The following is a 14,331-nucleotide window of genomic DNA, read 5'->3' as shown; positions in this document are numbered from 1 at the left end:
TGGAAGTATCCGCTTTCCCTTTGGCACTGTGCAAAGGGAGCCCTCCTCTCTTTTCTCAAGGAAAGGCATCCATGGGTCTTTCTTTTCCTCTGTCTTTGCTTCTTTCTTGTCTCCTTCCCAGCCAGAAAATGATGGTCCAGATGGCTGGCAAGCACTCCATTGCTCCCTCAAGGGAAGAGGTGCAATTTAACAACCAGCCAAGGTTTTCCCAGCTCGCAAAAGAATAAAGCACAATCCAGAGCATCCAGTAGCCAGGAAGGGAAAAGTTGAGCCTGGGGTAAATCACAGAAAACTGCTTCTACCTCTCCGTATCTTGGAACAGCATAGCAGCATTTCACCACCAGCAAGCGAGGCATGAGAAAGGAGCTGCCACGCCAGGGCTGAACAGCAGTAGCACGAGGGAGAGCCTTCTGCTGCTGAGCTGCTCAGGCCTGCAGTTACCCACACTATGCAGCCATCTGGGTTGGAGGCAACAGGCTCTGCTCACCCTGGAAGCACCGTCTGCCTCCCCAACTGTTCAAATATTGGGCTTCTTCAGGTAGCTCACAGGCTCCCAACTGTGGCGATGAAGACCATCGCTGATATGCTCACAGTGTGACCTTGAACTGGAAGCCAGCAAAAGCGTTGTTCAGCCCTGCAGGTCCCTGATCCATGCTAAGCCTGTGATGTTGCATAGCTGGACACCTTGTGCAAATAAATCAATGTTCAAATGTGCTTCTTGCAAATCTAGCCAAGACATCATACGCACACATGCATCCTCTCCCCTTCTCTCCTCCTGCTCATTTTCTCTAATTCCCTTCGCCTTCCCTTTCATAGTCCTTTGTCACCATCTGTGACTACCTCTATGTCCAGCTTCTCCATGTCCTCCCTCGTCTCCTGTGTCCATCTATCACACTCTGTACTGAATTTCCAGATTTGGGGAAACCCCACCTGTGGCACTGCCCCAGTCTAGCTGTGGCCATAGAGGTACCACTAGAGGAATGCCTACCCAGCCCCATTCAGGGTATACTGCCTGCCACGCCACATACCTGCGGCAGGGCATGAGCTCCTGGTGTGGTTTGTGTATGGTGGCTGGGGGGATGTCCTCATCCTTTGGATCTCCAGGCAGCACCTAGAATCCTTTCCCTGCGGAGGCTGCTGCAGCTTGTTCCAGACACAAATCTGACTGTAACTGCCCCTCCATTTCCTCTTCTCATCTCTCCCTTATCCCAGGTGGTGACGATGACATGGATTTTGATATTGAAAAGAGTACAGGCAGCATGGTCATTGCAAGAGCCCTCGATGCAAAGAAGAAGCCAAGCTATAACCTGACAGTAGAAGTCACTGATGGGTCCACAACCATCAAAACCCAGGTAATGTTATTTTCTTCAGAAGAGACCCCATCTAGAGTGTGTATATGCCAAAAAGAATCTTCCTTCTGACTCCGCTGAGCTCTGGTTCAAGTGTCAGGCACAAGAATCTCCTTAACACTGTGAGCTTACATTACACAGTGACCCAAGTCTTTGCTAAGTGTCAAGCTAAGGTGTTTTTTTTATGTTGTTGGAAACACAAACTGCCTAGGAAAGCCCGGGCCTTTCCTGTTGAACACAACCAGCACACAAGGACATACCTACACCACCAGCAGCCAAGCTAGAGCGGCAGTTCACACCCTCACTTGCTCTCAGCTGCTCAGGATGAACTACAACGTGGTTGGGACAACATGCTAAGACATAAGGGAAATGCATATGCAGTTAGGTCAGGCTTGGGTCTATGGTCTCATGTCAGGAGGTGCTCTTGGGACTTGCTAGCCGATGTAAAGCCAGCACAGATGCACCTGCAAGAGGTCAGGTCAGGCCCCATCCTGTGCTGCTCCAAGTGCATGGAGCATTGATAACACATCAGCACTAAGATCCAGGGGGTGAGTGGGGCATCCACAGAGATGTTGTGTCCTCTGAGTGGCCACATGAAAAGCAAGCGCTGGTGAAGGGGCTCTCAGGCATGTCCCCAAGCCCCAGCTAAAATGGCTGCTGAGAGCTGCCCATCTTCACCCACCCTCAGGAGGAGTATTCAGGGCTTCATCTTTCACCAACCGTTTTCTCCACACATAAGGAGCAGCCAAAAATCCCTCCCTCACTGCACAGGAAGTCCTAGAACATGAGTCACCTGTCAGTGACGCTTATCGTGGGAAATCCACTGCGGAGGTTTGCGGGGGAGGATGAGTGAGGAACACTACCATTCCTGTGAAATGCAATGTCAACTATCCTTAAGTAGGGTTCCAAATAAACAAACAAAGCCCCACCTTGCCTGGTGTGCATTCCCTGCCACCTTGCATCTCACCCCTACGTTTATTTTGGCACTTGAGGCCACTAACAGATGTCAAAAAACCTGCTTGTGCAAAACACCCATGGCATGTTCAGGTTTGCTAAAGGAAGCCGATTATTACGCTTGGTTGGGACTTCCTAAGGTGCAGTGAACACATCAATAGGGGGGTGAAGACAGTCAGAGTGGGAGGCCAAACGGAAAGCCATTGTCGGGGGTTGCTGTTAAATGCAGAGGGAAAGATTTGGCTAAAATATGTAGATCACAAACTTTGCTTCTGCTTCTCCACACACGTGCTGCTCTCGAGATAGGACAGCCGCCCTCTCTCAGCTTTCTGGTGTGTAATTAATGAGGGCTGGTGAGGAGGCACCAGCCAGCAGAGCTGGCACCATGGCTGAGCGACTGCTGCTTTTCATGGCAGGCTGCAACGGTTTCCCTGTGTGCCAAGTGCAGGCACGTTCAGTCTGAAAGGTTTGCCAGATTGGAGAGATTAAAAAAAAACCTGAAAATAGCTAAGGGAAGGCACATCAGGAGTTCCTTGGGGAGAGTGACAGAAGGGGCCCCAGTCACCATGGACTGCAAAGCCCCAAGGGTTGGAAAGCTGTGACCGATACGAGGCTCAGAGCATGGCTACACGCAAGAGGGGTTGGTAGCTGAAATTTTACATGGCTGCACAAGTCACATTGCTCCAATTTCTCAGCTGCCTTCACTGTGTTGTCTCCACCACAGGCATTTATCCATGTGATAGACATCAACCAGCACCGTCCCCAGTTCCTGGAGAGCCATTATGAAGTGAGTATTCCTGAAGATACTCCCTCAGGGAGGGAAATCCTTCGAGTCAGTGCAACAGACAAGGACAAAGGCAAGAGGCTCATCTATACCATCCATGGCAGTGTGGATCCCAAAAGCACAAGACTTTTCCAGCTGGATCCAAGCAGTGGGGTCCTCACAACTGCAGAAGGCTTCAGTTCCCAGCCCATGCCTCAGCACACCCTAACAGTGATGGTGAGTACTAGCCCAACCCTGCTGAGTCCATCAGCTTGGCCAGGATATGTGGGACACTGGAGAAATTAAAACTGGTTCTAGTCTTTGAGGGAGGATTTGTCTAGAACAACAGAGAGGAGGAAAGTAGGGTGTTAACCTTCACTACATACCCATCCCGGGTACATCTAGGTAACATCCTGCTTTCTCCTAAGCATATGCTGATCCCATCGCCTGATGATTTCATTGGAGGGCCACTGGATTCTGTACAAGAAAGCACAGTGAATGATTGTGAATGTTCAGTTTCAAGTTCAAGGCTGAGCTTTGGTGCTGAAACTTACAGGCTCATTCCCATCCAAGGGGTTGATACCACCAAAAAAACATGCCCTCTGTAAGAGTCCTGATGAGCTACTCGGAAGCCTGGTGCAGGTAGGGCTGCCGGCTCCCTGAGTGTGACTGTACCTGCTCTTCCTCTGTCATTCAGGTACGAGACCAGGAGGTGCCCATCAAGAGGAACTTTGTTCGAGTCATCATCCATGTGGAGAACTGCAACCTTCACCCTCCACAGTTCAGCAGCATCCATTATGAAGCAGAAGTGCTGGACTCAGCAGTGGTGGGCACAGAGGTTACACAAGTCAGAGCCCTTGATCAGGACCAAGGAGCCAATGCTGAAATCCACTACACCCTTCAGGCAGGTGAGAGCCATGCAACAAGACAGGGTAGGCTACGAACATGTCTGGATTTCCATGCTCCAGCTGTTGACCAGACAGTTGACCAGATTTCTCCAGCTGTTGCAAAGAACAGTAAATGGCTGCACAGTTCTAATATGTGATTTCCTTTCCATCCAGAGAAAACCTATAGTGAGCAGGTAATTTCCGCATTATGGAATCTTAGCATCCTTCATTAAGAACATAGTTCAATGTTCAGTCAGTTGTCTAAGAAAAAACGTGACTGGATGAGTTAGAACAACTTAAAATCTACCCTTGTCATCCATAGGAACTGAGGGAGGGATCCCTATTCAGTTGTTAGGCAGAAATACCTTGATTCCCATAATGGTCATCATCATTTCCACAATTTCTACCAAGAAATACACCCTTGAGGAACGGTGAGCACGTTCTCAGCACTGGTTGATGGCGGGATTGGGACATACAAGCTTAGTGTGCGAGTTATTTTATCATCCACTTTACAGGTTAAAAAAATATTTATGGTTGTGCCACATGGCGTATTTAGCAGGTAAATTCTGTGCAGGAGACAAGCCACCCTTTGCTCCATCCTTCTCGGTGCAATTTAGATCAAGGACTGAGGAATTTAATTGCTCCTGAAGTGTTGGTAATTATAAGCATGACAGGGCTTGAAGGAAGCAGTACAGTCTGTGCTACCATGTTCTGCACGAGGCAAATCTTCAAGCACATGCTCTGCCACCACTAAATATGTTCAAATTAAAAGGGTATTTATCTCTAATTTACATTTTGATTGATTTCAAAGTTAGCTCATAGATCTCAATGGGTTCATTGTTCTTAGAACAAAAATTATTTAGAAATTAACGAAGATTGCTGTCTCCCAGTGCACGAAACAAATGTTAATGAGGTCTGAAATCAGCAGCATCTATGGAAAAGAGGTTCAGAAAACCACAACCAATAGGGTGTCTGCATTCTTCACGTTGTAATTTCTCTTCTTGCAGGTAATGGGGAAGGTTTCTTTAGCATCGACCCATATTCTGGAATTATTACAGTTGCCCAGAAACTGGACCCATCCAGGCAGGAGCGATTTACTCTCATTGTAAAGGCAGAAGATCAGGGGTTCCCTCAGCTTAAAGATTCTGCTACAGTACACGTCCGCATTAGACCCTCTGAGCGAACCCCACCAAAATTTCCAGAGGCCGAATACATCACAGAGATTAGTGAATCCACTGCTGTTGGCTCTCCTCTGATCCAGGTTTCAGCCACAAGCTTGTCACCGGTCAGCTATGAAATAAAAGATGGAAATGGGGAGGGAGTGTTCTCCATGAACTATCAGTCAGGCCTTGTTTCCACTCAGAAGACCTTAGATTTTGAGCAGGTATCTTTTTACCAGTTGAAAGTCCGCGGCACCAACACGGCTGGAGCATTTATGGACACAGTGGTACTTATCTATGTCATAGATGAGAATGACAACGTGCCCGTCTTCGTTAAGCCTTTCTTCGTTGGCTGGATCATAGAGAACGCTCCACCGCAAAGCATGGTTCTGGATGAAAGCAACACTCCCCTCGTGACCCATGCAACGGATGCTGATCAAGACTCCAATGCTCTGCTGGTCTATGAGATTTTGGAACCAGAGGCACTGAAATATTTCACAGTAGATTCCAGCACAGGGACACTGACCAGTCGCGCTGATATAGACTATGAGCTCACCCCAGTTTTCCACTTCAGTGTACATGTGCATGACAGCGGAAGCCCCAGTTTATTCGCATCCAAGCCAGTCAAGGTCACAATCCACGTTAAAGATGTGAATGATTCACCTCCAGTCTTCTTCAAAGACACTTACCAGCTTTCTGTCTTGCTACCTGCCCACCCAGGGATGGAGCTTCTGTCAGTGCAGGCAAAAGATGCAGATTCGGAAGTGACCTACAGCATCGTGGAAGGGAACATTGATAATGCTTTCTATATTCATCCACTCACCGGTCTCATCTCCATTCTTAACGCTACTGGCCTGGGAAGCTATCGTGAACTCACGGTCAGAGCTGGTGATGGCTTATATAAGAGTACTGCTGTGGTTAAGCTAAATTTAACTCGAGCACAAGGTACTGGCTTAAAATTTGATCAAGATGTATACACAGCAACTGTGATGGAGAACTCTACAGATGAGAAGACTCTCACTGTTCTCGGGGTCAAGGGATATCAGCTAAACGAACCACTTTTCTATTCACTTTTGAATGGAAAAGAAAGATTCAAAATGATCCAGGCATCTGGTGTACTCCAGACCAAGGGCGTGAAATTTGACCGCGAAACACAAGACATGCACGAGGTAGCTGTGGAAGTGAAGGACAACAGGAAACCACCAAGAGTGTCCCAAGCCACAGTCAAGGTTTATGTAGAGGACATCAATGACAATCCACCACAGTTTGAGAATGTGCCGTACTACACCTCGGTGCAGGACGGCACAGAGCCAGGTGACGTACTTTTTCAGGTGTCAGCAACAGACAAAGACATAGGGGATAACGGAGCCATAACCTACTCATTTGCAGAGGACTACAAATACTTTTGGATTGATCCCTATCTAGGAGACATCTCACTTAAGAAGCCTCTTGATTATCAGACTTTAAATAAATACAACCTCCGAGTCATTGCTAAGGACAAAGGCGAGCCTCCACTCCATGCTGAGGAGGAGGTTGTGATCAGTGTGAGGAACAAATCCAACCCTCTGTTTCAAAGTTTGTACTACCGAGTGAAGGTGCCGGAAAACATCCCCCTGTACACATCCATCCTTCACATACAGGCTCGCAGCCCTGAAGGCTTGCGCCTCATCTACAACATCGTGGAAGAAGAATCCCTGAAGCTGTTCAGCACCGACTTCAAAACTGGTGTCCTTACTGTCACAGGCCAGCTGGACTACGAGCTAGAGACAAGGCACACATTCACCATTAGAGCCACAGACACAGCGTTAGGATCCTTTTCAGAAGCCAGAGTAGAGGTGGAGGTAGAGGATGTTAATGACAATCCCCCAATATTTTCTCAGATGATCTACACCGCGTCTGTCTCAGAGAGTTTGCCAGCACAGACCCCTGTTGTCCAGCTCTTTGCTTCTGATAAGGATTCCAGCAGAAACAAAGTGGTCTCCTATCAGATCTTGGATGATGGTTCAGATGCTACCAAGTTCTTTAATATTGATGCCAGCACAGGGCAAATAACAACAGCTCAAGCACTTGATTATGAAAAAAATCAACAGTTTCGCATGAAAGTAAGAGCTGCAGATCATGGGGTTCCTCCACTTAGCAGTGATGCCCTGGTAATCATAGATGTGACAGACATCAACGACAACCCCCCTGAGTTCAGCCAGCTTCAGTATGAAGCCAAGGTCAGTGAAATGGCTACGTGCGGACACATCGTGATAAAAGTCCAGGCCCTGGACCCCGACAGCGGAGACACCACCCGACTGGAATACGTGATCCTCTCAGGCAATGACAATAGGCATTTCACTATCAACAGCACTTCTGGAATTATATCCATGTTCAACCGCTGCAAAAAGGACCTGGAGTCATCTTACAACCTCAGAGTTTCTGCTTCAGACGGAGTTTTCAAGAGCACTGTGCCTGTGTACATCAACACTACAAATGCCAACAAATACAGCCCCGCGTTTCAGCAGAACGTGTACGAGGCAGAGCTGGCAGAAAATGCTGAGATAGGTACCAAAGTGATTGAGCTGCTGGCTATTGACCCAGACGGTGGCCCATATGGCACCGTAGATTATACCATCATAAACAAACTCGCCCACGAAAAGTTCTCCATAGACGATAAAGGCCGTATTGCCACGCTGCAAAAACTGGACAGGGAAAATTCAACTGAGAGAGTCATTGCCATTAAAGTCATGGCCAAGGACGGGGGTGGGAAGGTGGCATTCTGCACTGTCAAAATAATCCTCACAGATGAGAATGACAACCCACCTCTGTTCAAAGCCTCTGAATACACACTATCCATCCAGTCCAATGTAAGCAAAGGCTCCCCTGTCATCCAGGTACTGGCTTACGATGCTGACGAAGGTGCAAATGCAGATGTCGTTTACTCCGTTGACTCTGTGGAAGATGTGGCAGAAGACATTGTGGAGATCAATGCTGCCACTGGGGTTGTTAAGGTCAAGGAGAGCCTTATCGGTTTAGAAAACAGAGCCTTTAACTTCAAGGTGAAAGCTGAAGATGGCAGACCCCCTCACTGGAACTCGCTTGTCCCAGTGAATCTTCAGATCGTCCCCAGGGAGGTGACATTGCCAAGGTTTTCTGAGCCCCTTTATACGTTCTCTGCATCTGAGGATCTTCCAGAGGGATCAGAAATCGGGTCAGTCAAAGCTTTTGCAGAGGATCCCATCATATACAGCCTGGTGAAGGGAACGACTACAGAAAGTAACAAGGATGAGGTGTTCACACTGGACAAACAAACAGGGGCTTTGAAAATCAAAAAGCCCATGGATCATGAGACCACCAAGTGGTACCAGATTGATGTCATGGCTCACTGCTCACATCAGGAGACTGAGCTGGTCTCTCTGGTCTCTGTGAACATCCAAGTGCAGGATGTCAATGACAACAGACCTGTTTTTGAGGCAGATCCGTACAAAGCTTTCGTTACGGAGAACATGCCGTCAGGAACCACAGTCATTCAAGTGACAGCTAATGACCAAGACACGGGAAATGATGGACAGGTGACCTACAGTCTGGAAGCAGAATCTGGCAACCTCCGAGGACTCTTCACCATTGATAGTGAGACTGGGTGGATCACCACACTAAAAGAGCTGGACTGCGAAGATCAAGAGATCTATCGGTTTTACGTGGTGGCCACTGACCATGGCAGGAAAGTCCAGCTCTCTTCCCAAACCCTGGTGGAGGTCACTGTCTCTGATGAAAATGATAATGCTCCACAGTTCACCTCAGATTTCTACAAAGGATCAGTAATTGAGAATGCAGAGCCAGGGCAGGTTGTTGTCACACTGAGTACCATCGATGCAGACATCTCTGAGCAGAACCGGCGGGTCACATGCTACATAACTGGTGAGTTTATATCTTCCGGTGGCTTTATATCTTCAGTGAGCAAGATTAGAGTACTGTCTCAAAGTAAGGAAGGATTTGATACCTCATCTTACAGAATATTCATACAGAAATAGCATTCTACTGACAGCTCTATCAGGACCAGGAGATCAAGCCCAAGCTCTGCCATAAACTGGACTCTACAGTTAAACGAGTCTAGAGCATCCAAAACTCTTTAGTAACTGCAGTGGGTGGAATTACCATAATAACGATCTCACCACTGAATCGTCCTAGTTCTTTGGAAATAAATAAATAAAATCTATGTAAGTAATTAGAGTACTGTAGATATATTTATTTAGATTTGCTTAACAGAGGAATAATTAAGCCAGTGTAATTGTAGTAACTGTTGGAAGGTCAGAAGTGGTGGAACAGCAGGAAGGAAGGTTTTTCTCACAGGTACTGTGATCTGCATTGAAGTTCTGCAGGCAGTTTACACATCACACCTATGTGTAGCCTGCCTGTATCTTTTAATAATTATACATATGCATGTGGGATGCGTGTGACTTTCTGGTATGAAATGTGTTTCCTTTGAAGACACTTTGACTCTGACTTAAGAACCAAGTAGACCTCACAGGGCTGCATTAACCCCTCTGCAGACTGGTGGATATTTGAGACTGTCATGTCAATCTTAGCAAGGGTTTTGGCTAACAAGAAATGCTAAAGATACTCTTGCATCCCTGAAACATCAGTTATGCCAACTCAAATTAACCACTGCTGTAAAACAACAAAAAATTATACTGGAATGTTTGTGGGGCATCTGCACAAGTAGGAGCCTGATTTTATGGTACTTTTTGACCCCAAAGGGTCTTTCTCAGACCTGGACCAGATACTTCAAATGAAAATGTTTGTTCAAACTCAAGTGAGGAACCTTCAGGGTCAAAACATTTAAGCAGATCATGCTGCAGCCTGTTATCTATTATTGTAACCACCCAGAACAGGGGAGGAATGCTGGTTCTTCCAATTGGTTTATGGCATGCCTCGGTATTTGCAAGCCTTTGGGAGGAAAGATTCAATCTGTTTATGTATTCACATTTCTGCCACATAAAGGTAGTAGAGTAACTTCCAACGACTTTAAACCTGAGAGTATGCACAATGGTGTCAGTGGCGAATACCATGTGCTCTCTCTGCTATGTTCTTACAAGCACAGGTCAAACTCTACCCATAAACACAAAAATACAACTGCAGCAGAGCGCTGCAGCAAGAGAAAGGAGGAGAACACAGAGCTTAGCTGCCCGCTGTCCACACTGATTGTAAACACACAGAAACTACACCCGAGCACGGGCTGGAGTCGCCCAGCGTTAGCAGAAGGGCTAGCAGAGGTCTCGTTGTGCCTCCAGATTCACAACCTTGTCACTGCGGCGCAAATGAAAGCAGAAAGAGAGTGAATTCAATTCAATTTACCCAGCTGTGCAAGGCCCTTCAGAGTCTAACATAAACAAGCACTGCAGCCAGCTCTCTTCAGTGCCTCCCATTAGCTACTGTGTTCCCTACTTCTGCCCAGCGGCGTGAGCTCAGCAGAGGACATCAGCTCCTTGCCAGAAGAGAAGGGTTCTGCAGGGACAGCACCCACCCCATTTAAAATCTGCTCTGTGTAACATCAGCAGGAGTGGCATGAGTCTGGTGGACCAGAGAGTCTGGATTTACCTGTTCCTCGTTATTTAGCTCTTGTGGAAGCAAAAAAGTAACCCCAGAAAGCGCAGCTATATGTTAAATACATCTATAGGTTAAAAGGTGCTGTAACAGTAAGATCCAACCAATGTCTGCAGGGTATTTACAACTGCCAGCTCCCTTTAGGAACATGCACCAAGAAAGACTGACAAGCTTTAGGAAGGTGAGACGATGGGGTTTTGAGATCTGCAGAACATTACCGAGAGATCTTTGCGATCATGAGTTGTTTCCTCCTTCCAGTGCAACATGCAGACAACGAGTAACAGGAACAGGCAGGGAGGTTCTCAGCTGTGCAGTGAGACAAATGCTCCTCACCCGTCTGATACGACACCAAAGCCCTCTCCGCGTAACCACCGCGAGTCCTTCGGCTCTCCTCAGGCACTGGCGGTGGACACACCTATTCCCCTTTCCTTATCACTTCTGATTTTCAGCGCTCAGTAAACACATTTTTTCCTTGCTTTCTGCCCCCTTCTAGAAGGAGATGTTTTGGGCCAGTTCACAGTTAATGAAATCGAGGGCAAATGGACAATTTCTTCCAAGAAGCCTCTGGACAGAGAAGATACAGAGAAATACCTCCTCAAGGTTATGGCTTCTGATGGGAAATTTCAGGCTACCACTGAAGTGGAAATTTTTGTTCTGGATATCAATGACAACAACCCTGAGTGCGGCCAGGTAAGATGTCTGTCCGGGGACATCACAGGTACAAGGGGAGCAGCTGGGTAGGAGAGAGCGCAATAGCAAAGAGGAAAGAACAAAAAGATAATTTTAAGAGGGTTTGGCTTGTCATAATTCTTCTCACACGATCCTGTTGCTTTGATTATGCTTAGCAATTTTAATTAAGCTGCATGTCAAGCAAGAACATTAAATCTAGCCTCCAAGCATGTTTGCCAGCAGTAAGTGAGTGCCTAAACATTATGAAGGTTAATTTTTTGAGATAAACAATGCCAGGAAGCCTCCTGGGTAGGGGCATGTAAATTACTGAGTTTCATATCCTGCTAAGTTGAGAGATTCCCATCAGGAGGCTTGTTACTGTAGGGAGCCGATCGCTGGTATGGATGTTACCTATGGTGAGAAAGAAGAGAGGTGGTTGCTTCCCAACAGAGATTCAAAGGCTTGTGTGAAATGAGCTCACTGGTCCCAGTACACACCCCAGCAGCTGGCAATGTGAAACACATTGTTTTCCCCTACAAACCACATGGTGTATCCTTCTCTGTAAAGCTGCTCTTATTCCATTCCTCCCCATATGTGATGAAGGTATATTGGAGATGATTCAGATACCAATGACATCTTCTGTCCTTGCCAGATATTCTACACTGGAAGGGTCTCTGAAGATGCTCTGCCAGGTCTTTTCATTTTGAAAATATCAGCAACTGACCCTGACATTGGCAGCAACGCCCAGATAACGTACAGCCTCCACGGACCGGGTGCAGAAGAGTTCCGGCTGGGCCCACATACAGGTGAGAGCTGGGCAACACCATGCTTTTGTCCTCTTCCTCACCCACTCCCAAGAAGTGCAAGCTCCTGGTGTGGCTCAATACCTATCTCCACTTGAGCTAACAACATGACTGTTCATTCCAGCCCTCCCAAGCGAGGAGGGAATGGTAAACAGGTAGGTTTATTGCAATAATAGATGTAGAGGAGAATTAGCTCCACCCCTTCCTGCGGGCTTTCTTCTCAAATGTTGGCGTCAGCATTGTTAAAATGAAGGGCAGACACTATTGCTATCAGACAGGAGGAGAGATCAGCAGACCCAAGTTCTAAGCTCTAAAAAACGTCTTATCAGGTTTATTTGCCCAAACAGACTTGATGATCGTTCTAGAGATCGTTACATTGCAGAAAGTGCAGAGGGGTTTATAAAGGTGTCGAGAAGTACCAGTTATTTATTTACAGCACTTTTATTCCATGATGGCATCCCCTTGCATGAACTTCAGCCCAACTTGAAGGACTCCTCATGCCAAGCCCTGGCAGGGCACTGGCTGGCAGCGATCTGAGAATGGCCCTGAGCAATGTGGTATGGACACATCAACGCTATTAGCTGGATTGCAAACAGTGTTCAAACCCAGTCTCTTGCCTCCCACGGTTCATCCAGGAAGGCAGTATGCTTGAACCTCTCTGAGCTCTCCTGGCTGCGGCTGCAGTTGCAGGAGACAAGACCATCTCCTGTTCTTTCCAACAGGGGAACTGACCACGTTTGCACCTCTTGACCGTGAACAGAAACCTACGTATCATCTTGTTGCCAAAGCAACTGATGGTGGAGGCCGTTCGTGCCAGGCAGATATAACATTGATTGTAGAGGACACAAATGACAACGCACCAAGATTCTTCCCCAGTCACTGCGCTGTGGCTGTTTTTGACAACACCACAACAAAGACACCCATTGCTGTGGTTGCTGCCAGGGACCTTGATGAAGGTGAGTCAGAATGGGATTTACTTTTTAGTAGAGTTCATCTTTCATCCTGAATAGAAACCTTTGAAACCTAGGGATGGGCTACAGCAATGGGCATAGATGATTGATTCTTGGCAAAGATGTGCCTTGATCTCATCGCCGACATGTTCTTGACTAGCAGGCTGGCATCAGCATTTTTGTGAACCTGTAGGAAGGAAATATCTGTAGAAACACGTGAAGACAGACTTTGAGGACGTGCTCAGTAACTGTAACCGTGATGCACAGAGCAAACTGTGACACACCGTTTGTCCAAGATCCAAACTGGACAGAAACTTTACCAAATATGGAGATCAAGAATTAGCAAAGTAAGGGGAAAAGAGGAGCTTTATAACTGGATGGGGTAGACGATATGGATGAAGAGATACTTGTGAAGACACCAAGATTCTTGGCAACAGAGCTAAGGCTCCTAAGCAGAGCTTCCAATAAAATTTTCCAGCAGAGACTGAATCTACAGGGATCAAGAAACAAGATCATATTTATCTGCTTTAGAGGCAGATATGAAGAGAAATTACATTTTAAAACAGGAGAATTGAAGATGGGAAGCATCAGTAAATACAAACAGGTGATGCTGATGGATGATAGTGAGGGTGGCTAGATGTCTGAACCTACAGACAGAGGCACACTTGATGTTCACACAGACTCCTTTTGCGCTAAGAATTTAAGGTCATTAAGTACACCTAGTCCTAAAGGGTAAAAATAATCATAATACCACCAGCAGCATTCCTACTCATAAATTAATGCAGCCTGTCCCTTATCCTTCCAGGTCTCAACGCTGAGGTGGTGTATTCTCTGTCCGACTCTGCCAACGGACACTTTTCAATTGAGGAAACCACAGGGGTGATCCGTCTGGAAAAGCCTCTGAAGGATTCGCAGCATTCAGCGTTTGAGCTGACAGTCTGTGCTACCGACCGCGGCACCCCGGAGCCCCTCTCTGCTCTTGGCACCGTCACTGTCTCTGTTGTGGATCTAAATGAGTATCTGCCTGTTTTCTTGGCCCCTGAATATGTGGCCATGGTAAAAGAAGACGTGGCTGTGGGTACAGAGGTCCTCAACTTGTCAGCCTTGACAAGGGACAATACAGAAAACACAGAGATCAAGTATGAAATTGTGAATGGCAACGACCACGGGAAATTTCAGCTTAACTCAAACACAGGTAAGATGATCTCGT

The 14,331-nt window shown here is 46.9% G+C and overlaps 1 protein-coding gene across 1 annotated transcript in view; it reads left to right on the top strand.

Annotated features, from left to right (window-relative positions):
- Positions 1–14,331, top strand: part of FAT2 (FAT atypical cadherin 2) — a gene marked incomplete at its 3' end in the record, with an annotated part of 57,492 nt that overhangs the window by 26,665 nt on the left and 16,496 nt on the right. The window contains exons 7-14 of the mRNA XM_010131061.1: positions 1,213–1,352; positions 3,028–3,303; positions 3,764–3,974; positions 4,961–9,013; positions 11,193–11,389; positions 12,021–12,174; positions 12,894–13,127; positions 13,927–14,316. Coding sequence (XP_010129363.1) covers positions 1,213–1,352; positions 3,028–3,303; positions 3,764–3,974; positions 4,961–9,013; positions 11,193–11,389; positions 12,021–12,174; positions 12,894–13,127; positions 13,927–14,316 — 5,655 coding nt within the window. The remainder of the gene's footprint in view (positions 1–1,212; positions 1,353–3,027; positions 3,304–3,763; positions 3,975–4,960; positions 9,014–11,192; positions 11,390–12,020; positions 12,175–12,893; positions 13,128–13,926; positions 14,317–14,331) is intronic.

This window comes from Buceros rhinoceros, unplaced genomic scaffold, assembly GCF_000710305.1.
Source record: "Buceros rhinoceros silvestris isolate BGI_N320 unplaced genomic scaffold, ASM71030v1 scaffold11272, whole genome shotgun sequence".
NCBI lineage: Eukaryota > Metazoa > Chordata > Aves > Bucerotiformes > Bucerotidae > Buceros > Buceros rhinoceros.
This window is presented reverse-complemented; position numbering and strand designations above follow the sequence as displayed.